Source organism: Canis lupus, chromosome 27 (genome assembly GCF_048164855.1).
Source record: "Canis lupus baileyi chromosome 27, mCanLup2.hap1, whole genome shotgun sequence".
NCBI classification, from domain to species: Eukaryota; Metazoa; Chordata; class Mammalia; order Carnivora; family Canidae; genus Canis; species Canis lupus.
The window spans coordinates 36,997,470-37,020,937 of record NC_132864.1 but is presented as its reverse complement, the minus strand read 5'-3'; the positions used below and the strand labels follow the sequence as shown (position 1 = coordinate 37,020,937).

Here is a 23,468-nt window from a genome sequence, read left to right as displayed (position 1 = left end):
GGGTGTAGTCCCAGGGTTCCGGGATCAAGTCCCACATCGGGCTCCCTGCATGGAGCCTGCTTCTCCCTCTGCCTGTGTCTCTGCCTCTGTGTCTCTCATGAATAAGAATCTTTTTTTTTTTAATGAATAAGAATCTTTAAAAAATTGTCTTAGAGCAGAAATCTTTAATTTGATGAAGCCCAATTTATCAATTTTATCTCATGTGATTAATGCTTTTTGTGTCCTCTTTATCTGTCTCAACATTGCAAAGATTTCCTTCTAAATGTTTGATAGTTTTAACTTTTACATTTATGTTATCAGTTTTCTCTTAATTTTTTTCTTAAAGATTTTATTTATTCATGAGAGACACAGACAGAGAGGCAGAGACACAGGCAGAGAGAGAAGCAGGCTCTCTATGGGGAGCCTGATGTGGGACTCCATCCCAGGACTCCAGGATCACGCCCTGGGCCAAAGGCAGACAACCACTGAGCCACCCAGGGGTCCCATGTTAATTTTTGTGTATGGTGTGAGAAAAGGGTTGAAATCAATGGTGATGACCTCAACCATCTTCTCAGCCCTGGGATCCTTAACCAACTGAACCACCCAGGAGCCCCAGAAACCAGTACTTGTTATTATCATTGTTTTACACAGGAGAAGGGGAGGCACGTGAAGGCAGCGGCTTGTCTAAGGTCCAAGGCCATATCACCAGGTGGTGGGCCAGGACTGACCTGGGTGGTCTTGACCACTGCACGATGTTGCTCCCCCTGCCCTGGCTGTTTGGCTACCTCACCCCATTCCGTGGAGGAGGTCCATAGGCCACCTGAAGGGTCCCAGGAGACACTATGGATTTGTGATGTACCGGGGCTTGAGCTGGGGCGCAGGGTGGGGCCAGAACTGGCAGCAGGACCTGGAGGCCAAGGAGGCCAAGGGGCCACATCTCAGTCTCCGCGAGGGCAGGCGGGGAGGAGCCCACTATGTGGCCCTTCACTGCAAAGCCTGCAGGAGGTCAGAGTCTTACACCATGGGTTCCCTGGCTCCATTCCATAGGCAGCAGGGAATCAAAGATAAAGGAGAACCAGATACCCAAAGAAAGACAAGGATGCTGAGGTGGAGCCCAGGTCCCATAACCAAGGCTCTGGCCATGGAGCAAAATCCCAGGGGTAGATGCCAATGTTCTGCAGACAAACACACACACACACACATGCAAACACACACACACACACATACATACACACCCCACACAGCTTTCTTTGGAGGCAGACCATGAAGATGCATCCACAGAGGCTCAGGTAATGAGGCCTAGAGATGGATGGGTTTCCAGCTGGAGATGTCAGGAAGGCTTCCTGGGGGCCACTGGTGCTGCTGGATGGAGGCAGGAAAGCTCTTGGACAGAGTAGAGGTGCAGGAGGGGAAGCCTGGCATCCCTGGGGGAGAAGTGCTCTGAGGTGAGGTGGGGAGCCTGGAAGGCCAGGTGGGGAATTTAGCCTGAGATCATAGGGACCCTCCAATGGTCTCCTCCCCTGACACTCCAGTGACCAGTGGCCCCACACTCTGAAGTGCCCACCCCACCAAGGTGCAGGCTTATGCCCCCCTCTGGGAGGCGAGGCTTTCCCAGAAGGACACCACCTTGGGGACAGGCAGCTATGAGGTCTCCGTGATGTGGGTCTGAGTGGGGCTGCATCACGGTCACCCCCAGTGCAGCGGGAGGAGCAGGCCAGTGTCCTGGGGGCTCCTGAAAAGCCTGGCCTTGGCTTTGAGGGGATCCTGTGAAGAGGGGATCCTGTGAGGGGACAGGACCTGGACGCCAGGGAAGGAAAGCTCAGTCGCCCTCTCTTTGCATGCCCACCTTTGGGGGTTCAGGCCTATTAGCTCATTCCCTGCTCTGGGACATTTAGTTGCAATACAGTAAGTCCCGGTAGCATTTACTGAGCACCTGCTATAAGTCAGGGACTTTGTACTTTGTCCTTTCAGCTCCTTTAACCTTCACACAAGTCTATGGGAAAGGAATTGCCACCTGAAGCCCCCTCCTCATTCTGAAACTGAGGCTCTGAGCCTGTAAGTGACTGTGTCCAGATCACCTGCTCTGAACCACATCTCAGGGGCCTGTGGGGGTTAGCTGGCCGTGACTGTTGGCTCCCCACCACGCCCCGGCCCTTCCTTAGTAATGTGGTGGTCTCTTGGCAGACACCCCTCTTTGTAATCCTGTACCTTTAGGTACATCTGATCACCAGTGGGAGTGATGACACCCCAGGCGTTTTTCCACTATGGAAGGAAGGAGAATGGTCTTTGCTTGTCTGTGCTGCAAATTTACCACATTCAATGAACAAGGACAGGGGACTGGTGAGTTCAGGGATGGTCGAGGGCTCTGGGCTGCCTGAGTTTTTGCTATAGGGGTGTCAAGGCTTGTGTGGCCTGGGGAGGGGTGCCGAGGGAGACCCAGCTGGTGGGAGCCAGTACAAGGGTGGACTGCCCATGGACACGGGCTGCCAGTGGGGGAGAGGCCTCAAGGGGACAAGCAGGTAGCCCCGCAGTGGGATGCCAGCAGGCCTCTCTGCTCCCATACCCTCCTTCCAGCTTGGGTAACTCGGATCCTGTCCACAAAGATGTCCCTGGCTTTCAGGGTCTGCTGGGTGCTCCTGTGAGCCATAGTCCCCCTTATCCAGCTGGCTTTTCCCTCCATTGGGAGGTTTCCTTCCTTCCCACCTCTGTGTCCAGCAGCGCTTTCCCACTGGACAGTTCTAGGTGGTTCTCCTGTAAGCATCTTTGCTACAAGTGTTTTGCTGTATAACCAATTGGCTGTGAGACAGTTTTGCCATAAAAGATAAAAAAAATAAATAACTGGTTGAGTTCTTTGGTTTCATCAACTGGTTGACAGTTTAGGTTCAATTCTCCATCGACACAGTACTCCCATTTGTATATATTTTTTAAAGATTTTATTTATTTGGGGATCCCTGGGTGACTCAGTGGCTTAGCTCCTGCCTTTGGCCCAGAGCGCGATCCTGGAGTCCCGGGATCGAGTTCTCCCATCCAAGTACTAACCAGGCCCGACCCTGCTTAGCTTCCGAGATCAGACGAGATCGGGCGCGTTCAGGGTGGTATGGCCGTAGACGAGTTCCACGTCAGGCTCCCGGCATGGGGCCTGCTTCTCTTTCCTCCTGTGTCTCTGCCTCTCTCTCTCTCTCTCTCTCTATGTCTATCATGCATAAATAATAAATCTTAAAAAAAAGATTTATGCATGAAAGACACACACACAGAGAGGCAGAGACATAGGGAGAGAGAGAAGCAGGCTCCCTGCAGGAAACCCGATGTGGGACTCGATCCTGGGACTCCAGGATCACACCCTGAGCCGAAGGCAGATGCTCAACTGCTGAGCCACCCAGGTGTCCCATTTGTGTATTATATAAATCCTAGCCCTCATAATGGTCTATACAGTGGTGCAGGGTTATTGAACCAACATTTCCCACAGAACTACAGAGCGTCTATTAATGGATAGGTGACAATATGCCAAGAACAAACAACAGTGTAGGACCTTTCATGATGTAAAACAAAACAAAACCAACTAAAACTAAACTAAGATAAAATAAAAATAGAACTACCCTACGATCCCATTAATCACACTACTGGGTATTTACCCCAAAAATACAAAAACACTAATTCAAAGGGATACATGCACCCCTACGTTTATAGCAGCATTATCTACAATAGCCAAATTGTAGAAGCAGCCCAAGTCCATCAACGGATGAATGGATAAAGAAGATGTGGTGGACGTATACAACAGAATATCACTCAGCCATCAGAAAGAATGAAATCTTGCTATTTGCAACAATGTGGATGGACCTAGAGGGTATTGTGCTAAAGTAAATAAGTCAGAGAAAGACAAATACCATAGGATTTCACTCATATGTGGAATTTAAGAAACAAATGAGTGAATGGAGGGGAAAAAGAGAGAAACCAAGAAACAGAGTCCTAACTATAGAGAACAAACTGATGGTTACCAGTACGGGAGGTGGGTGGGGGATGGGTGAGATAGGGGATAGGGATTAAGGAGCGCACTTGGGATGAGCAAGGCATATTGTACGGAAGTGTCAAAACGTTCTATTGTACACTTGAAACTAATAAACATTTATGCTAGCTACACTGAAATTAAAATGAAAAGTTTTAAAAGAAGCTTTCATGGGCAGCCCCGGTGGCCCAGCAGTTTAGCGCCGCCTTCAGCCCAGGATGTGAACCTGGAGACCCAGGATCGAGTCCCACATCGGGCTCCCTGCATGGAGCCGCCTTCTCCCTCTGCCTGTGTCTCTGCCTCTCTCTCTCTCATGAATAAATATTAAAAAAAAAAAAAAAAAAGCTTTCACAATGTAATACAAAGCTCAGTTACAAGGATGCATCCTAGGGACACCTGGGTGGCACAGTCAGTTGAGCATCCAACTCTTGGTTTCGGCTCAGGTTGTGATCTGAGGGTCGTGAGATTGGGCCCTGCATTGGGCTCTGTGCTCAGTGCAGAGTCAGCTTGAGATTCTCTCCTTCTCCCTCTCCCTCTGCTGCCAACCCCCCTCCCATTTTGTCTCTCAAATAAATCTTTAAAAAATATATGTATCCTAGTCTTTGGGAACAGATACCTCTCTTAATAGCAAAAAAAAAAAAAAGGAAAGAAAGGTGATACAAGATGAATTTAAAAAGACCCCCCCCCCAAAAAAAGACCCCCAAAATGCATAATACTAGATTTTGAAAACAAGTGCATAGGTACAGTCCACAAAATAAAATCAAGTTATTTGCACAGAATCCACACGTTTCAAATGTATTCAAATATTTTTTCTCAGTTTGGGTAATTTTGTTTTTCATGTTTCATTGTGTCCTTTTTATTAAATTCTCCTTCTTGATTTTATCCTTTTTAAAAAAAAAATTCTATTTATTCGTGAGAAACACACACAGAGAGGGAGACAGAGACCTAGGCAGAAGGAGAAGCATGCGCCCTGCGGGGAGCCTGATGTGGGACTCGATCCCAGGACCCTGGGATCAGGCCCTGAGCCAAAGGCAGATGCTTAACCACTGAGCCACCCAGGCGCCACTTGATTTTATCTTCTATGGCAACACTGCCTTATAGACAGTTATGTGGCAAAAATATTTGCCACAAAAATACTTGCAGCAAGGATGCTTGTGGTAAGAACGCCTGCCGTGCCACCGGACGTGACACTCAGGAAGTCCTCTAGAGCAGCCACGACTTGCACTGGGACCGCGGATGACACAGATCCTGACATGCTGTGCTTTGAACGAGGAGCTGCTTGTTCTATTGTAACTGGAAGTCAGCCGAAGGGGCTGGGCAGAGCTGTTAGAGCCCTGGGCTCCTCTGGGCTGCCACTCCCAGCTCCTTGGCTTGGGTTTTTCCAGCTCATGGCTGCCTGACAGTTGCTGCACAACTGAGGGTCATGTCCAAATTCCAGGGCGGGGGCAGGAGGAAGGAGGCAGGGTTGTGCCTCCATCAACAAGGCAGCTGCCTCCCCACAAACCCCATACATTGTGTGAGTTCCTGTGGCCATACCTGGTTGCCAGGGGCAGCGAATGTTCTAATCAGACAGAATGGAGATTCCTACAGTGAGAACGAATGGGGTGAAGCTCCCAGACAAGTCAGCCACCATGCCTGCCAACACCTCCCGGGGCATGTATCTGGCTGTTCAGCACAGAATTATCGAGCCCCTATTGAAGCCAAGTGTATTACCTTTCTCTTGCTCCTAGAACAAATTACCACAAATTTAGCAGCTTAAAACAAAACCGATTTATTATCTCACAGTTTCTTTGGGTCAGAAGTCCAGCACCAAGCGACTGAGTCTTCCGCTTAGGCTCTTGTACAGCCAAAGTCAAAGCGTCTCTAAGTCAACTAGGGAAGAACCCACCTCCAAGTTCATTAAGGTTGTTAGCAGAATTCAGTTCCTTGTGGTTGTACGACTGAGGCTCCTGGCCCCCTTTATCTTCAGAGCCAGTAATGATGGCACATTGAGTCCTCCTCCTGCTTCAAGTCTGACTTTTCCTTCTGCCGCATCTCACCGAGTCTAGTGGAGAAAATTCTCTCCTTTTAAGGGCTTGTGTGATTACACTGGGACCACCCAGATAATCCATGATGATCCCCCTATCTTAAGGTCTGTAATTCTTAATTACACCCGTGTAGTGCCTTTTGTCACGTAACGTAACATATTCACATATTCCAGGGATTGGAGCGGGGACATCTTTGGAGGCCCTCTGCTTACCACTGAGGTAACAAGTCAGAAGGTGAGCACACAGCAAGAGCCAAAAAGAGACAGTCACCTCTCTCATGGAGCCTACCACCTAGCGAGAAAACACTAACTCACAAACAGAAATGTGGTTATAGCCTCGAAGGACAGGAGAGGTGGTGGGCATATTATAGGACCACACGACAGCCAGCAGCTCTGGGACTTTCCTGAGGAACTGAGGCAGATGAAGGGAAGTGAATGCATACCACATTTTAGGACCAACCTGGGAGCCAAGAGCTAGGAGCATGGTACTGAAAGACAGCACGCAGACTCAGGAGGATGGTGCAAGATGTGGGGCGGGGACCAGCTTACCCAGGGCATCGTGACAGCACTACCTCTAGTATCAGCGGGGACAATTACCAGTATTTAGGCCACTCAGTCCTCAGAATACTTCTCTGTAAGGTGGACACTACTAGCATCCTCAAATTACACGTAGGGAAACGGGAGTCTCAGGTTAGTCTAGTGTCCAAGCTAGTAAGGGGTGGGATGGGGAATGATATCACCTCCTCAGGTGCCTTTCTAGAAAGATGGCACTGAATGCTATGGGGAAGGGTCAGAGCAAATGGTAAATAGCGCAGAGGCTGCCCGGATCAGGGAAGACTGCTCTATGCTACAGTAACAACCTGAAAGGCAGTGGCTCACCTACGGGGACATCGCCAGCGTTTGCTGGTGCGAATCCATCTTGTCACGCTTCCACCATCTCAAAGAACCAGGTCCTGGCTCTTGAATCTTCTGCCTGGAGTCACTCCTGCCACTTCTGTTCTTATTTCACTGGGCAAGGCAAATCATATGGCCAGATCGGCTGCCAGGGGGCAGGGAAATAGACTCCTCCCCTAGGAAGAGCAGCCCACCAGGGCCAGGCCAAAGGTGAAGCCAGCTAACTTAAACTAAGGTGTGTGGGGGGGGTGCTAGGATTGTGGGGTGGGAGCAGAGGAGGAGGACGGTGACAGTGGAGGGAAACCCATTTCACTGGCAGGCCAACAGGTGCGGGAGGAAAAGTCACGCACTTGGATTTGGACACAGGGAGCAGGAAGTGCCGAATTAGCTACTGAGCTCTGAGGAGGGCCCAGCGCTAGAGACGTGGAGTGCATCAGTCCATCTGTGGTAAGAGCCCTGGGCGCAAGGTATGAGAGTGAGGAAGGATGAAGCCTGGGTCCCAGCTGGAGGAACAAACACTTGCAGGCTATTTGCACAACCAGGCCATGGGACCTACTTGATTGGATGCTGGCTGGTCCCACAGGCACCAGTGTCCTTGCTGTATCACATGGCCATCGTCAAGGCCAGTGTGTGCTGTGCCACCTTAACCAGATAGCACCTGCCAAATGCCAAGGAGAGCTCTGAGGACTCAGCCAAACCCAATGGACCCCTTCCAGCACCTAAGAGAGATCCGTCCCCCAGCACAGCAGCAGCCTGACCAGCGGGGCTCCTCAGAGTGGGAGTGGGTGGCCTCTTAGCCACAAGCCCTTCTGCCCAGTGATGGCAAGGCCTGCAGGTGCGGCCAGGGCCCCAATCCAGCCACTGCTCTGTCCTCTTCCTGTCATGTCACGGCTATCTTCATTCACCCAGTATTTAGTCCACGTCTCTTGTATGCTTGCCACCCACCAGATGCCCCCTGAGCTAACCATTAGTGGAAGAGACAAAGAATTCTCTGAGGGCTCTCAGAAAGGGCATCCCTACAGGATGTTACTAGGGCGGGGCTTCCTTGAAGACTAAAGTTCCTGGACCTGCAGAAGAGTTGCTCAGGGGATTAGGAACTTGGGGGTGGCTTCAAGACACAGCTGCTGACCGCCTCTAGCCTATGGAGCACTGTCTGAGCGTCACCTCTTAGTCCCTGCCCCTCCCCTTGGGGTCTCCTAGCACCTTCACTCACCTTAAAGAGCAAGGGTGCAGGGAGGGCACCTGGATGGGGACTCCGGCTCTGCCGTGCCTGCCCCCCTTCTACCTGCATCACGACGCCCTCGCCCCATCTCTCTCTCACACTCACACACCTAGGACCGTAGCCTTGGGGGCCACGCAGCCCCGGACATGCGAAGCTTCCAGGCGTGCGGCGGAACGGGCTGCAACTTCACCCGCTTTCCCAGCTCTGGACTCCTGGGGGGTAAGGGGTCACGTGCCCAGGGGACCGCTGTACCCCCAATGCCTGGCACACACACGTCCCTGAACATCAGTGACCAAACAAAGGACTAACAAAGAAACTAAAGAAACGCAGATCCCGCCAAGAAGGCGAAGAAGCCGCGGGCGCTGACGTCACCAGCGGGAGGCAGCCGCGGGCGCGCGGGGCGGGGCGGGGCCTCGACGGGCGGTGACGTCACCGGGCGGGGCTGGAGGTCGCGCGGGGGCGGGGCCTTCGCCGGCGGCGGCGTCACGGGAGGCGGGGCCGCTGCGCGCAAGGGGGCGGCACGGCGCGGCGGTCACGTAGCGCAGGTTCCCGGGCTGCAGCCGCGCGCGCGTCCGTCGGTTCCCGGGCCGGGTCCCCGCCGTTCGTCCGCCAGGATGCCGATGTTCGTGGTGAACACCAACGTCCCCCGCGCCTCCGTGCCGGACGGGCTCCTTTCCGAGCTCACTCAGCAGCTGGCGCAGGCCACCGGCAAGCCGGCGCAGGTCTGCGGGAGGGAGCACGGGGGGGCTGCCGGGCGGACGAGGGGGTCCGGGCTGGGGGGCGGGGAGGCGACCCGGGCTGAGGCCCTGGGCGGGGAAGGCCCGGCGAGCTGCCCGGGCCGCCTGACCGCACCCCGTGTCCCCGCAGTACATCGCGGTGCACGTGGTCCCGGACCAGCTCATGGCCTTCGGCGGCTCCAGCGAGCCGTGCGCGCTCTGCAGCCTGCACAGCATCGGCAAGATCGGAGGCGCGCAGAACCGCGCCTACAGCAAGCTGCTGTGCGGCCTCCTGGCCGAGCGCCTGCGCGTCAGCCCGGATAGGTGCGCGGGGCGGCGGGGGGCGCGGGGGGGCGGGGGCGCCCCGGCGGGAGGGGCGGGGGGGGCGCGCGGGCCCGCGCCGGCCAGGACGCTGCCCGCTGAGCCCCGCCTCCACGCCCCGCAGGATCTACATCAACTACTACGACATGAACGCGGCCAACGTGGGCTGGAACGGCTCCACTTTCGCCTGAGCGCCACGCCCGCCGGACCCGCATGCGTCAGGCCCCGCTCCCCGCAGCCTTGTGTCCGCCCCGCCCCCCCCCCCCCCCCACCAGCGACCCCACCTCCGAGGCGGGACCAATAAACGGTTTGGAGGCCGCAAGTGCCTCGGGCTTCCTTGGCTTGCAGAGGAGTGGATGCAGGGCCGGGCCGCTGACCCGGGAACCGAGGCCGGGAGGGGTGGCCCCTCGGCATCTACTGTTAGGGTCCCTTTGCCCAGCCTTTCCCTCCTGTGCCCCAGCAGAGGCCGCAGCTTTGATTGGCTTCCTGCCCGAGGCCACAGACCCAGGAATAAGATTCCAATCAAATCAGAGCTTCCCACTCAGCATTTGCCCTCCCAGGGCAGGTTCCTGACTCTGCCCTTGGCCGGAACCCAGAGTCGAATCCATTCCCGCCAACAGGGGCAGGGCCACCACGTGGGCTGGGCTGGTGGGAGGAGTGGGAGGGAGGGGTGGGGATGAGTCTGATTGGTCTGAGGGGTTGGAGGGTCAGGTGGGGCTGGACCTTTCATCAGCCCCACCTTCTTCCCATCTTCCAGATGGGCAAAGGGTGCTCTGGGGAGAGAAAGCCTCCCCCCTCTACCCCCTGGTGTGGTAGGGTAAAGCCCTGCTGGGCTGGTGCCCTAGTTTCTTGACCTGGAAAGCCCCCTTGTTCTGGAACTTGGGGACAGTTTTCAGGTTGGGGATGGGGAGGTGCACAGGAGGCAGAGTCCTTGGTTACACTGCCCTGTCTGCCCCCAAATCAGTGCCTGGGCTCCGCTATTTTCGGGCACCCAGGTCTCCACCACAGCAGTTACCAGCAACAACACCTGTCCTTTAGTTTTGCTGCCATTCTTGTGAGATAGTAGCTGCTAGGATATTGTAGGTCCTGGCCCTGCGGGCACCGCCAACAACAGCATCAGTATCAAGGGCAAATGTGACTGGAGTCTAACTAGGATCCCTCCGGCCCAGGGCAGGGCCTCCCTTGTGGGGGTGAGGTTAGGACAGTGGGCAGTTTCTCTGCCCACACTTGGGCTGTGGGGACCTCAGCTGCCATGCTGCTTCCCAGAGCAGGTGCCTTTGGGCTATAATCCAATCGTAGCCCGCAGTGTGAGACACTCCATGCGCCCTGGCAGCAGCTCCTTCCAAGTGAGACCCAGCCACTAGCACTAGGAATTCATGTGCCTGGAGCTGGCCCTAGTTAGCCAGGGCCAGCACCTGTGTCTTGGCTAAAGGGAAGGACCAGCTCCACCCTTCCTGCGCGGCCTGACCTGTGGGATAAGTCAGTCGTGTTCATTTCATCTGCTTGCACGGGGGTGGGGGGTGGGGGGGTGGTCTTCCGACCACATGAACCCCATTCCTGGGCTCTCAGGAGAAGTGAGGCCTCACCTCTGGACTCCTGCTGGCTCTGTGCCTTTGAGATCCCTTGCTCTTTGTTTCTTAGCCTCTACGTAGGCCAGGTTATCTTAGAAGAGGACTTTTTAAATAATGTGGAATTTAAGTGAATTTGCTTTTGAAAGCTGAGGGGCTCTAGGGGAAAGGGTTGCTGTCTGGGCTGAGCCTCTGGAGGCTGTTACTGCCCTTCTGGGATTGGGAGTGGGGAACAACAGGACTGCCTTTGAGCCACGGACAGTGACAAGGGCTGTCTTGTGTGTGTACAGAGGCCTGGGGCCTGCAGAGGCCACAAATTCCTTCCTTGAGATGCCTGCCAGTGCTGTAGCCCCACAACACCCACTATCCCTACACGAGTCACCTCTGTGGCGTCACCGTGAACACCTGGCAGGCAGGGGCAGGAAGTTCCTGGTGCCTATCCCAGGCTTGAAGCAGAGGATAAGTCACACTTCTCTGATTATGACGACTTCAGAACCACTCAGCCCCAAGGCTATGGGGCCCAGTCATCTGACACTTTACGCACAGATCCACGCCCTCCCTCCCTCTTTTCTATCACGTGATGGTTGGCACTTTGTGCTCTGGGGGTAGTCCACTCTCGCCTACCAGCTTGCTAGTCAAGATGCCTAAGAACTCTGCTTCTCAGGTCTAGGTCCTGGAGGAAGGGTGGGTACCCTCCCCTTCTACCCCATGTCAACTGAGGCCTAGGCAGCAAGGATTTATTTCCAGAAGAACAGTAGTGAGGATTGGGTCACATTTTGAAAGAGGAAGGAGAGTTAGCTCAAGGGAATCTGTAAGGTTGTTGCCCATCTTTGGGGATGGGGTGGGGTGCTCCTCTTCCACAAAGATCTCTCAGGATCTTGCTTCCAGCACCTTCGGTGAGAGGGCTGTTGAACCCCGCACCGGTGTCCATGCCAGGGAGATGGTGACATGGCTCCTACAAAAGCCAGAAAGTCTGTGAGCTGAGGCCTCTTTCATGGATCTGAGCACCAGCTGCTGCCACCCCAGCCCTGGCCTTTGTCACAACCCCCTCAGCTCCTGTGTGACCCTTGTGCCCTGGTTCCCAACACAACCTCTTTCCTCTGTGCTGCATGCAGGCCTGCTCTTGGTGTCTATCTCACAGATCGATGGGCACCACGCATGGTCAGAACCAGGGGCGTGGGTCTCCACCAGTAACTAGCCCAACTCCCTCATTTCACAGATGAGGACACTGACCCCAGCTTCCCCAGCTGTGTCAGTGCTGGGCTGGCCACCTCCCAGGACTCAGCCACGCTCACCCCCAGGACCCAGAGTTAGGATTCAGTCTACTGAATCCTTTACTACTACTCCCATGAGCAGTAAAGGTCTCCCAGGGCCGAAGGGAGACCTCCTGCTCTGCTTGGGAAGGCGGAAGCCCACAGGAGAGCTGAGCATGGCCTGCTGCTCCCCAAGAAACCGGAGAGTGTCAGGCTCTGAAGCCAGCTGGGCATCAAGGCAGTGCTCCTTGGAATCCATGGGAAAGACAGGACATCTGTGAGTCAGGAACCCACTCGTTAGGTCTGCCCACCATGCGCCCAAGTCCCCTGGAACCAGTAATGCCCCTTATGCCAAGGAAGGGTGCTGCTGCATCCCATTCAAGCCACATCTTGCCACCCAGCACAGTCATGCTGTGGCAGCCCCATTGATTCCAAAGCGCGGGCCCCAGTGCCCATTAAAGAGCCTGACCCTTCCTTAAACCCCAGTGGCTGCCCCAGGGCAACCTTGCAAAAAGCTGCAGAAACTTATTTCCAAATAACACCTGAAAGTGAGGCGTGGAACAGACGGCGGTGGGGGCACAGACGCCACCTGCTATCCCATCCAGTGGTAGGTACCATGTCCTCTGCCGGTGAAGACCCTCCTGTCCTCACAACCACTATTTTTGAGAAGGCTGGCCCCGACGGCCTCGCTCCTCCCCTTGTGGGCGCTGTTCCCCATGGATTGCCTATCTCCCACCTGCTCACTTGGAGCACCACGCCATGCCCTGGGAAGCCCTCCCTGCGGCCTCCCAGTGCAGGATGACGCCAAGGTCCCTCTGCTTCGGCCCAGGCCTTGTGAGCTGGGGTTTCTCTTCCTGTATCCCCCAGCAGCCTGTGGGCATCAGGAGGCTGCTGCACCCGGCCCTGTGATTTGGGCCCCTGCCACTGGAGCCTCTAAGAGGTGGTCTATTCTGGGGAGCCCAGCAGTGCAGGCTCTCCCCAGCCTGCCACTCTGTCATGGCCCCCCCACCCATGCCTTCATTGCAGAGACCCCACTGTTGCCTCCAGCCTCAGGAGGGACACCTGCCTCCATCTGCCTCCCCTGTATCCACCACTTCAGGGAGCCTGATCCCAGAGTGGTTAAGAGTTGAGTGCCACTGCCCTGCTCCACTCCAGGCCCCACTCTCCCCCTCTGAAATGAAGGGATTCACCAGATGTCCTTCCTACACATTCCCTGAATCTGGAGGTTGACAGCAGCATCTCACAGACCCAGGCCTTGGGGGTAAAGCACATGGACAAGGGAAGGGAGAGGGCAAACAGGTAGCCTGTGCCTGTACTTGGGCCTTGATAAATTGTGAAGCCCCTTCCTTAGGTGGGCAGAGAAAAGGCTAGGGGGTGTGGGCAGGTATTTTTGAGGCAGGCCCTATCCAGAGCCTGGAGGTGCTCACGGTGAAGGAGGGTAAGGATGGAAGAGGGCGTGCGTGCGGCCTCTGCAGGAATGCAGCTGAAATGTTCAATGTGGCTTATGTCGAGGGGCGCACCAACCTTGGAGCTGGCGGGTCAGACGGTGGGGCTTACCCCACTCCCTCTAAAGCAATAGAAATACTGTGGTTTTCTGTGGGAGGCCGGCTGACCCCCAGAGATTTAGGATGTCTCCAAAGTTTGTAGGCTGCCATCTTCCTAAACTTTTCTTTTTTTAAAAGATTTATTTATTCACAAGACACATACAGGCAGAGACACAGGCAGAGGGAGAAGCAGGCTCCACGCAGGGAGCCCAGGGAGCCCGACGTGGGATTCCCTGGGTCTCCAGGATCACGCCCCGGGCTGAAGGCGGTGCTAAACGGGCTGCCCCTTCCTTGGCTTCTTGCCCACTGGGCAGCCAAGTGTTCACCCCCCAAAACTGTGTTTCCGTAAAGCCTTCTCTGGCTGGCCCAGCTCCCCTTCCCAGCCAAGCAGTTGCCAAACCAGGTTCCAAGCCTCCAGGCCTCCCAGGGAGAATTCCAGAAAGAGAGGGAGAGGGGAGAAGAGAGGGAGAGGGGAGAAGTGAGGCATGAGGCCAACCCACCAGGCATTGGCCCAGATTAGCCCTCCTTGTTAAGTGAGCCCACCTCTCTTCTGTATTTGAAGCAAACACACAAGAGACAAAAGTTGTGAGTTTGCAGGAATTGGCTCTGTCCTCTTCCTCTTGGAGCCTCAGTCTCCACCTCGGAACAACGGAGTCTGGCCTCAATATTCGCATAGGTCTAACCCCAAAGACGTCCAGCAGAGCTCCAAATCCAAAAGCTACAAGAAGTCTCATCTCAGCCCCCCTGCCCCCCATGACTTCATCCCCCCTCTGCAACCTGCTTTCCAGTGTACCTAATTTTATTCTCCTTTGAATCAGTAGTATCTTTACATGGCTCAAATTCCAAGCATTCTGAAGATCCCCAGAGAGAAGTCTTCTTCCTACTGCCTCCCTCCACAGGGTCGTCCTCTCAGATTCCCCTCCCGTATTTTATGCATATGTGAGCAAATCCGCATAACACCCTCTTCTGGTGCGTATTCTAGGCTAGTTTTGCGCTTTGCCTTTATTTTTTTCACTTGAAAGTTTATCTTAGTGGCTGAGGAATCTCCAGTATTCCCTTGTTAGTAGGTCAGCCACGGTTCCTTTCAACTAGTCTGTGTCCTGAATGAGTAGGCGAGTAGGCTGTTTCTGGCCTCCCAGTTTTAGCTCTGATACATTGAATTGAACATGTGTAAGTATATCTGTAGGATAGGCTCCTGGAAGTAGAATCATTCGGTCAAAGGTGATCCTCTTTTAATATGGCCTGATGTCCCGCTTAGAGGCAGGGCTTGTGGCACTACCCAGCTGGGTAAGGGACGCCTTCCCAATCCAGGTTTGGACTTTTGGCTGTCTGAGATGGAAAATGCTTTTCTCTCCAGCCAAAATGGTTTTAATTTGTCTTTTACTATGAAGTTGAGCAAAAATCTCTTCACAATTTCAGTGGCCCCTTCCCTTTTCCTTTTCTGGGCACTAAGTCAAATCCTCAAGGCCATTTTCCCACTGGATTGGGTTTTTTGTTTGTTTTTTTTTTTTAAAGATTTTATTTAAAAAAAAAACAAATACAGATTTTATTTATTTATTCATAGAGACACAGAGAGAGAGACAGGCAGAGGGAGAAGTAGGCTCCATGCAGGGAGCCCGATGATCCTGGGTCTCCAGGATCACACACCGGGGCTGCAGGCGGGGCCAAACCGCCTTTTTGTTTGTTTTAAAAAGCTCTCTATATATTAGAGAAATTAACCCATTGCCATGAGTTGCAAATGTTTTTCCCAGTTTGTCATCTGGATTCTGACTTTGTGGGTGACTCAGGAGACACCTTTCTTATCAACCCAGTCTTGGGATTTATGTCATTCTTAGGTTTACCCTACTATGTGATTATCAAACGATTTGCCCTGGTTTCTTTCAAGACGTCATGTAAACTTGTTTTCACATTGACTTTTTTTTTGTTTTTTTTTTTTTGCTTCTGGAATTTCTCGAGTCAGGTCTGAGGTATGGCTCCATCTATTTTTTAACCCCCCCCCCTTTTTTAAAGTAGGCTCCATGCCCAAGGTGGGGCTTGAACTCACCACGCTGAGATTGAGAGTCACATGTCCTACTGACTTAGCTAGTTGGATGCCCCTAATTCAATTTTACTATAGACACCACCCACCTGTCTGTCCCCTCACCATCTGCTAAATTATCCAACCTACCCCATTGATGAAATGTCACTTTTATTTCAAATGAAATCCACTTTGTACTTGGGTACAAAAGCTCTTGATTCTGTTCCCTGATGGGTCCCCGCTGGATTTCATTTGTAACAAAGCGAGCTTGTTTGCAGACTGCCCGGGCCCTCAGGGGCAGGCTGCGAACAAGGGGGAAACTTGTCCTCACCCCCTTTGGGCCCTCCCTCCTCCAGCTGCTCCCTACGACCCTCAGTTTACCCCACAGTTTGCCTTCCCACCTGCCAAATGTCCACCTTTCTGGTCTTGGACTTTCCCCATTGTGTCCATTAGACAGCCTGCAAGAACACAGGGAGCTCAGATGTCAGGAGGGTCATGTGGACCAAGCTTTCTCCCAACACATGGATGCTGGCAGCAAGAAACAAAACTGCAACAGTTCCAAAGTTTTCAAATTTGGCTCATGAATTAGTGACTCTTGCTGGTGCCAGATTCCTCCTCCCTTGTACTAGCAGTGCAATGGTTACTTTAACTGCGATTTTAACATGCGATCCTCAAAGATGGTATGAATTTCAAGGTGTCCTGAACTTTCTTGAAGATAGGGAAACAAGCAATGGGACGTCAGGACCTCTACACAGAAGAAAATTGGGTGGAACTCTGTTGGAACCTTCCAGTTTTTCTCCAGGACAAAGTCAAATGACTTCAGGTAGTGAGGGTCCTCTGTTGTGCTCTGATAATTCAGAGGCTAATATTCTTGATTTATAAAACAAAGCCACTTCCATCTTGTTCAGAGAGAAGTGGAAAGACGCTTTGAATTTAATTCTTTTCGACTCCTTTTTAAAATTCTGGTGAATACCCAGACTTCGACTCCAACATTGGGTCTGGAGGGGGAGGGAACCAGGAACCAGACCCCTTCCAGCGAGCACGCAGCTCTGGAGAAGGATGGGAATGAATCGGCCAGCCAGAAGGTGGGGTGCATGAGGCTCAGGTGACATTGCTCTTGAGCATCCTGTTTGGGGAGCCAGAGCCAGACTGAAGACCAAAAACAAGACGAAGGAGCCAGATAAGAGGTGGAAGGAGCTTCCCCTCAACCCTCTCCATTCGGGCTGTCACTTATAACCCCTACCCCTCTCCGACAACACACAAACGAACAGGGCCATAATGCTCTACGACAGGAGGTGAGTGGCTCCGAGGTTTTGAAGACTGTCTATCCACAGGGCTCTTCCTCTGACAGCAAAGTATGAATGAGACATGTAAACTAAGAAAGGTTCTGGAAAGCAGCCCTGTGTCCAGGAATGAATCCTTCAGTGATGGAGTGATTCCTTAGTGAGTTGCCCCCAGTCAAAACAAAACACAGCTACGAGGCAGAGAAGAGCCATCAGTCCTTACCCTCCCTGTATTGCCATTTCAAGGTGTAGAGAAGGATCACCTGTGTGTTGACTTAGGATGCCGGAGATCATGGGTGGATTTTTAAAAAAGCCAAAGGAGGACACGGAAGGTGTGATTTTATACAAGTTTAACATTGGAGCCCTTGGGGAGTCACTATAGTGGTGTATTTACTAGACAAGGGAGACAAGGACTATTTGGAATACATGCCTTGAATTTTGATGCAGAAATAGACATGTTTCAGAGTAAGATAGGACTTTACAGATATATAGAAATAGGACTTCATACATACAAAGAGAAGATGGGCCTGGGATGAGGTAAAGGAAACACGCAAACAATTAGCGAGTAAGTTGCCCTGTTCCTAGGAATAAACCTAAGATGTACCGAATTCTAGAAAACAGACACAGGGTGAGGGGGTGTCACTGGAGGACTAAAGGAACAGAGAGACCATTTATGGTAACGATGTGACTTCTCCCCAGTCTGGTTGATGATTCAACACAGTCCCACTAGAAATTCCCACATTTCGATGGAATTCGAAAATCCAATTCTACCGTTTACGTGAGAATCCAAAGGACCAATAGGAGCCAAAGCATTTTCTTGAAGACAAGGTGGGAGGACTTGTTTTCCCCATGACAAGGTTCGTTATCAAGTTACATCAAGGCAAAGTGAAGTCGGCATGGGGGCTGACCATGGAAACAGACCCGTGGAAAGAAAAATCCCAGAAGCAGAGCTTTCCACAAACGTAAGGACCTGCTATGTGATCCGGGCAGCACTGAAGTCTACGTGAAGGCAAGCTCTGTTTGCTTACGGGTGCTTGGCAGCCGACTGCTGTACCACACGGCAGAAGGATCAAACTGGATTCCTACTTCATATCCACACCAAAATCAGTTCTCCGTGAAAGAAAAGCCAAAAAGAAAAGATCACAACGATCTAAAAAGATCATATATGAGAATATCATCTTAATGATTTCTTTTTTTTTTTTTTTTTTTTTTTTTTTTAATTTTTATTTATTTATGATGGTCACAGAGAGAGAGAGAGAGAGAGAGAGAGAGAGAGAGAGGCAGAGACACAGGCAGAGGGAGAAGCAGGCTCCATGCACTGGGAGCCCGATGTGGGATTTGATCCTGGGTCTCCAGGATTGCGCCCCGGGCCAAAGGCAGGCGCCAAACCGCTGCGCCACCCAGGGATCCCTCATCTTAATGATTTCTTAAATGAGATACACAAAGCACACATGACCAAGGAAAAGATGGACACATTTGACCTTATATTAGTAAAACTACCGTGAACAGAATGAAAAGCCACACCAGCTTTTGCAACTCGTGTGATTGACAAAGGGCTCATACTCAGAACATATTTTTTTGAAAATTCCTACAATAGACAACCACTAGACAACCCAATAAAAAATTAGCAAAAGACTCCAGCAGTCACTTCACAAAGCAGAATATCCAAATGGAAAAGGTGCTTGACCTCAGTAGAAGACAGGGACATGCGATTAAGGCCACGGCAAGAGACCACCAACCACCCATCACGTTGGCTCTCATTAACACCACCCCATCCCCAGTCCCACTCCTAGGTATATATACTCTAAAGAAGCTTGTATCTGGAAACAACCCAGATGTCCACTAAGAATAGAATGGATAAATAAATTGTGGTATGTTTCTTTATGTCCTGGAATACTACACAGCATTGAAACAAATAAGCTATGGCCTCACATGTCACCATGCATGGATCTCGCAAGCATAGAATATTGAGCAAAAGATGCAAGATATAGGTAACAGCAACTCATTTATTTAAAATTCAAAAGTAGGGAATGCCAGACTTCGTTGTTCAGACATCCGTGCCTTGCTGGTGAAGCTGTGATGGAAAAGTCAGGAGACTCTTCCCGTCAGGACAGTGGGATCCCTGGTGGGGAGCGGGCAGAGACTGGAGCAGGCACACAGCGGGTGGTGATGGGGTATTTGTTCCCCCTCCCCGCTGTTCTCACAAGCATCTGTGTTATATTCGTTAAAACCGTGATGCATTTTTCTGTGAGTATATTGTACTCCTGTAATGACACGCACCCCCAGCGCCAAGAGAAGGCCACAGCCCGCATGCCGTGCAGAGGTGCTGCCAATAACCGTATCCCTCTGAGACCTTGCCCTGCTGAGGGCCAGGCCGAGGGCTGCCCCCTCTTCACCACCCTCTCCCTGGCCCACCCCAGCCTCCCTGAGCTTCCTGCTCCTGGTGCTCCTGTTTGGATGGGGGGGGGGGGGGCTCTCCCGTCTCAGCTCCTCACATTTCCCCGTGAGGTTTTTCCACCCATGGAGAAACCCTCCAGGACCCCTTCTGCACCCCTGAGCCGCCTGGCTTGGCCCCTCTGGGCCTCCTCACCAGTGTCTTGCTGCCTGCCCTCTGCCACGTGCCATGACCCCCACAACTGCAGAGAAGCCCTGAGGTTGGACTTAGAAGGCAGTGTTCTGTTTAGGCCCCCTCAAGCCCCACATCTTGTACACTGGCTTTGAGCTTCACACCAGTGAAGGCACTGGGGTTGCCAGGTGTGTTCGTGGGGGCTTCATGAGGACCACACTGGCTTCTGGCCTTGGTTGTTCCCAATGGCGATCTGGTGCTCGAAGTGGTCAAGTGGTTGGCTTTTAATTCCTAGTGAGAGGCTCCCTGCCTACCCCCCAACATGAGCAGGGTCCTTCCTTGTGAGGGTTTGGTCCAGGCAGCCCAGGGCAATGCTGGGGCGGGGGGGTCACAATCTCACAGCTGTGCTCTTTAATGAGGCCTCAGCAAGCCTCAGCTGCTGGGGTTTGGTGAGCTGAGCTAGGTAGGCCTCAAGAGAACCTGTTAAAAGAACAAGGCAGAGGCAGCTCCAGAAGGTTTGCTGAGGCAGGGCCGTTGGGGGATGGTTCAGGTAAGTACTACCTGTGGGTGTTTTCAAGTGCAAAGGTACTGCAGGCCTGTGGAGCACCTGGGTGGGTGGAAATTTTGGGCCACACAAAGGGAGGTGGTAGCCGATGAATTCCTGCCAGCATGTGGGCTGTGGAGGATCCCTCCTGCATCCTCCAAGTACATCTTAGGCTCTAGAACATTAGTCCCCTGGAACTGGGGACTGAAGCCCTGATGCACCCCAGAGGGTGGTCGCTTGCTAATGGACAATAGCGTTAGGAGGGATCGGGGGCCCTTCAGAGAATATGCCACTTTCCTGCATTAAGATAGAAAAACAGCTCAGTGAAATCGCTGTACGCCCCAAAGCTGGTAAGGCCATACACGTGCTGGGAGCTGACTGTCCCAGGGAGTCAGGTTTTCTCGGGAGATCAGAAGGAACTGGAATGGTTTGAAAAACATGCCACAATCGTACACTCAGAATAGCAGCAGTGGAAAATGAGAGACCAGCTGTGGAAAAGGAATGTCCTTAGGGTGTAGGGTGTCAGGAGACAGGCAAGGAGAAAGGGAAAGGGAGAGTGGAGGTTTGGGGAAGAGGCAAGACCCCCCCAGACCTCTGCCCCCCTCCCCAACATACACCCCACCTGGGAGCCAGGTGACTCAAGAACACTCTTGAGGGGTTGGCCAGTGTAGCAGACAGGGACTCTGTAAGATCCAGAAGCCATCCCATGAGCCTGGCAGCTCTGAAGAGGCCATAGAGGATCTGAGCAGATTCCAGGACGGGAAGACCAACATCAAATACCGGAGATCTAGTGTGCACTTTGTGTACATGGGGGTCTGGGCATTGCTCAGAACCTTAGGGAGAATGTCTTAAAATGTATGGGGCAGGCTCCAGGAAGGCTCTGCTGAACCCTTTCTACCAGAGAGGGGCAGACCCAGGCGTCAAGAGAAGAACTACAGGCAGAGTGACCACTGACTGGCCTCCCCTGGGTCGAGCCATGGGATTGTTTCAACAGTGGATACTTGGGACAAACTTGAGATTGACTGGTTTTTCTATCGCCATGGGACACCCTAAGAGACAAAATCTAAAGGAATAGGTCAGCAAAAAGTAAAAGTTTGGACCAGCGAGCAAACTGTTAAAGGATGGAAGGCACTGGAAGCCAACAAAAACAGCTAGCCCTTGGTGTGGTGAAGAAAAGGGATTTTAAACCAATGTCAGGAACCAGCACAGTGCACCTGCTAGGGGCGCAGCCGAGCCATCCTGCAGCCGGAAACTGTGCACACAGTGGAGACAGACCCCGGCCCCCTGGAAACTGTGTCGCAGAAACAAGTGCCACTCAAGGCCAGGAGCACATGGTGGGAAACACATGACAAGGCTCCTGGAAGAAGCCGCCACGGAGCCCCATGGAGTGGCACAGCTGCTTCAGAGGAGGAGGGTGGAAGTTGCTCCCTGCACCCCCCAACAGGCTGAGCCGCCCAAAGCTAACTCGGCGGGGCCAGACTCCCGGGGCGTGGCATCCTGGTCCATCACTCTTTTCAGTCCACTTTCCTTCCATGGCTGCTGGGGCATTTCTACCAGGGTCTTGAGGCAGTGGGAAGAGGTGCCTACACGGGCCGATCACTGGCTTCTGGGGACCGCCGGCAGCCTGCATCCCTGGGGATGTCCCCAGGGCGGGCAGGGCTCTGCGGATGTCACCACCTACTCCATCCTAGTAACTCAGGATCTTGTAAAAGCCGAGCGCGCGCGCTCACACACACCACGAGAGGCTAATTAAAATGCTGAGCTGGAGAGGAGGACCCTATGCCTGCTGGGCGGGTGGGCGGGCATGGGGCCTTGGGCGGTTCACAGCCCTGGGCTTTGACAGCCAGCCAGGCTCACTGTGAAGTGCTTCGGGCTTTCATCCTTTGCCTTTACGACTTTCAGTTTTTATTTCTTTGAACTTGAACCTAAAAGGGCAAGGGGATTGATTGATTGATTGATTGATTGATTTTTAATTTGTAAAAGGGCAAGAGGATTTAATTTCTTAAATTTGGATGTTTACCCTGGGCAATTCATAATGAGAGAGGGCATTTCTATGTTGACTTTTTCGCTACAGTATCTTTGTCATTTTCTTTGCACCTCTGAGCCAAATTTGGATTTTGAGGTTGGACCTAATTTAGGATGGGAAAGAGTAGCGAGAGAATCCTTAGTGTGGGGTCCAGTGTGTCCTTGGAGCTCAAGAACACTGGGTTCAAAAAAAAAAAAAAAAGAACATTGGGTTCAGGCAGCCCTGGTGGCCCAGCGGTTTAGCACCGCCTTCAGCCCAGGGTGTGATCCTGGAGTCCTGGGATCCAGTCCCGCATCGGGCTCCCTGCATGGAGCCTGCTTCTCCCTCTGCCTGTGTCTCTGCCTCTCTCTCTCTCTCTCTCTCTCTCTCTGTTTCTCGTGAAGAAATAAAATCTTAAAAAAAAAAAAAAAAAAACACCGGGTTTTCACCCGTCCAAAGGCCAAGGGGGAAATCTAAAACTAAATCCCCAAATCAGGTGTGGATGGAACGGGTCACAGCCTCTGCTTCCCTGGGGGACCTTTTCACTCCCTACCCAGCCTCACCCCCTACTCTGTTCAGCAAGCAGCAGCAATATCATGGACCCATGAGTTTGGGAAAACAAAGTGGGCCCGGCCCGTTCAATCCAGCTTCTTCAGGTCCTCTCTTGGGTACCGGTCTGTCTTGCCATGTGGGTGCCCAGCAGGGCCTGCTCTCTGATTGGGGGTGAAGCAGAGCAAACTGCCCACTGGCGAAGGGCTCTCTCTCACCCCAAAACCTGAGCAGTCAGCTGAGGAACAAGCTCTCCCGCTTGGTCCCATGCCTTCCCACACCCCTGGTCTGGCTTCTTCCTTTTCATCATCCATGCTGCGGTTAGCTTCTGCTTTGCTCCCCCGACCTCGGTCAGCCCATCCACGGAACCCGACACCCATTTTCTTGGCTGGAAATGAATCCCAAACTACCATTTCAGGGGAGCTTTTCTGCTTCTTAAAGAGCGCCCTCTGTGCACCCTGGAAGTGCCAGAGATATGGCAGTGTGGGGAGCAGGAGGGGGGATGGAAGAGCTAGCAGCAGGTGTCATCTGGAGGAAAGTCAGGGAAACAATCAAGCAGGCCTGCAAAGGCCTAGGGTGCCTTGGACCCACCACCCTGCAGCTGGGTCCTTGGGCAGTGGTGACATGTGGATCCGTGGGCGCACAGCCTGAAAGGAAACTTTGGCTTTGAATTGGACCCCTTGGCTCCAGCCCTGGGCCTCCCTGTCACTGTCTCTGCTGCCTATCCTCTTGCATGCACTTTTGTCCTCATCCTGGTCCCAGGCCTCCCCTGGTCCCTTTCTCTGCAGCCCCTGGGAGAAGCAGGCTGGGCTCCCCAAAGCAGATGAGGTCTGGCTAGACCAGAACAGCAACTCCTCAGTTTTCCAGGCTTCTCCAATGGGCCTTGGCCAGTCGGGACTCAGGCCCTGGATCGGCCACAAACCAAGCTCAGAGTCTCTGACTCCACCGTCAGTGCTGTCTCCGGGGGCGCCCACCTGC

General features: G+C 52.9%; 1 protein-coding gene and 1 long non-coding RNA gene across 2 annotated transcripts; one reads left to right on the top strand and one right to left on the bottom strand.

Annotated features, from left to right (window-relative positions):
- Positions 1–5,737: 5,737 nt before the first annotated feature.
- LOC140619679 (uncharacterized) lies at positions 5,738–8,109 on the bottom strand. Its single transcript, XR_012019518.1, has 2 exons — positions 6,888–8,109; positions 5,738–6,026 (listed from the first exon to the last, which is right to left on the bottom strand). It is a non-coding gene; the product is annotated as an uncharacterized lncRNA (long non-coding RNA).
- Positions 8,110–8,602: 493 nt separating this feature from the next.
- On the top strand, positions 8,603–9,483 carry MIF (macrophage migration inhibitory factor). Its single transcript, XM_072803461.1, has 3 exons — positions 8,603–8,846; positions 8,992–9,164; positions 9,286–9,483. The coding sequence occupies exons 1-3, from the start codon at positions 8,739–8,741 to the stop codon at positions 9,350–9,352; spliced, it is 348 nt and encodes a 115-aa protein (XP_072659562.1). The 5' UTR covers positions 8,603–8,738; the 3' UTR covers positions 9,353–9,483.
- Positions 9,484–23,468: the final 13,985 nt, after the last annotated feature.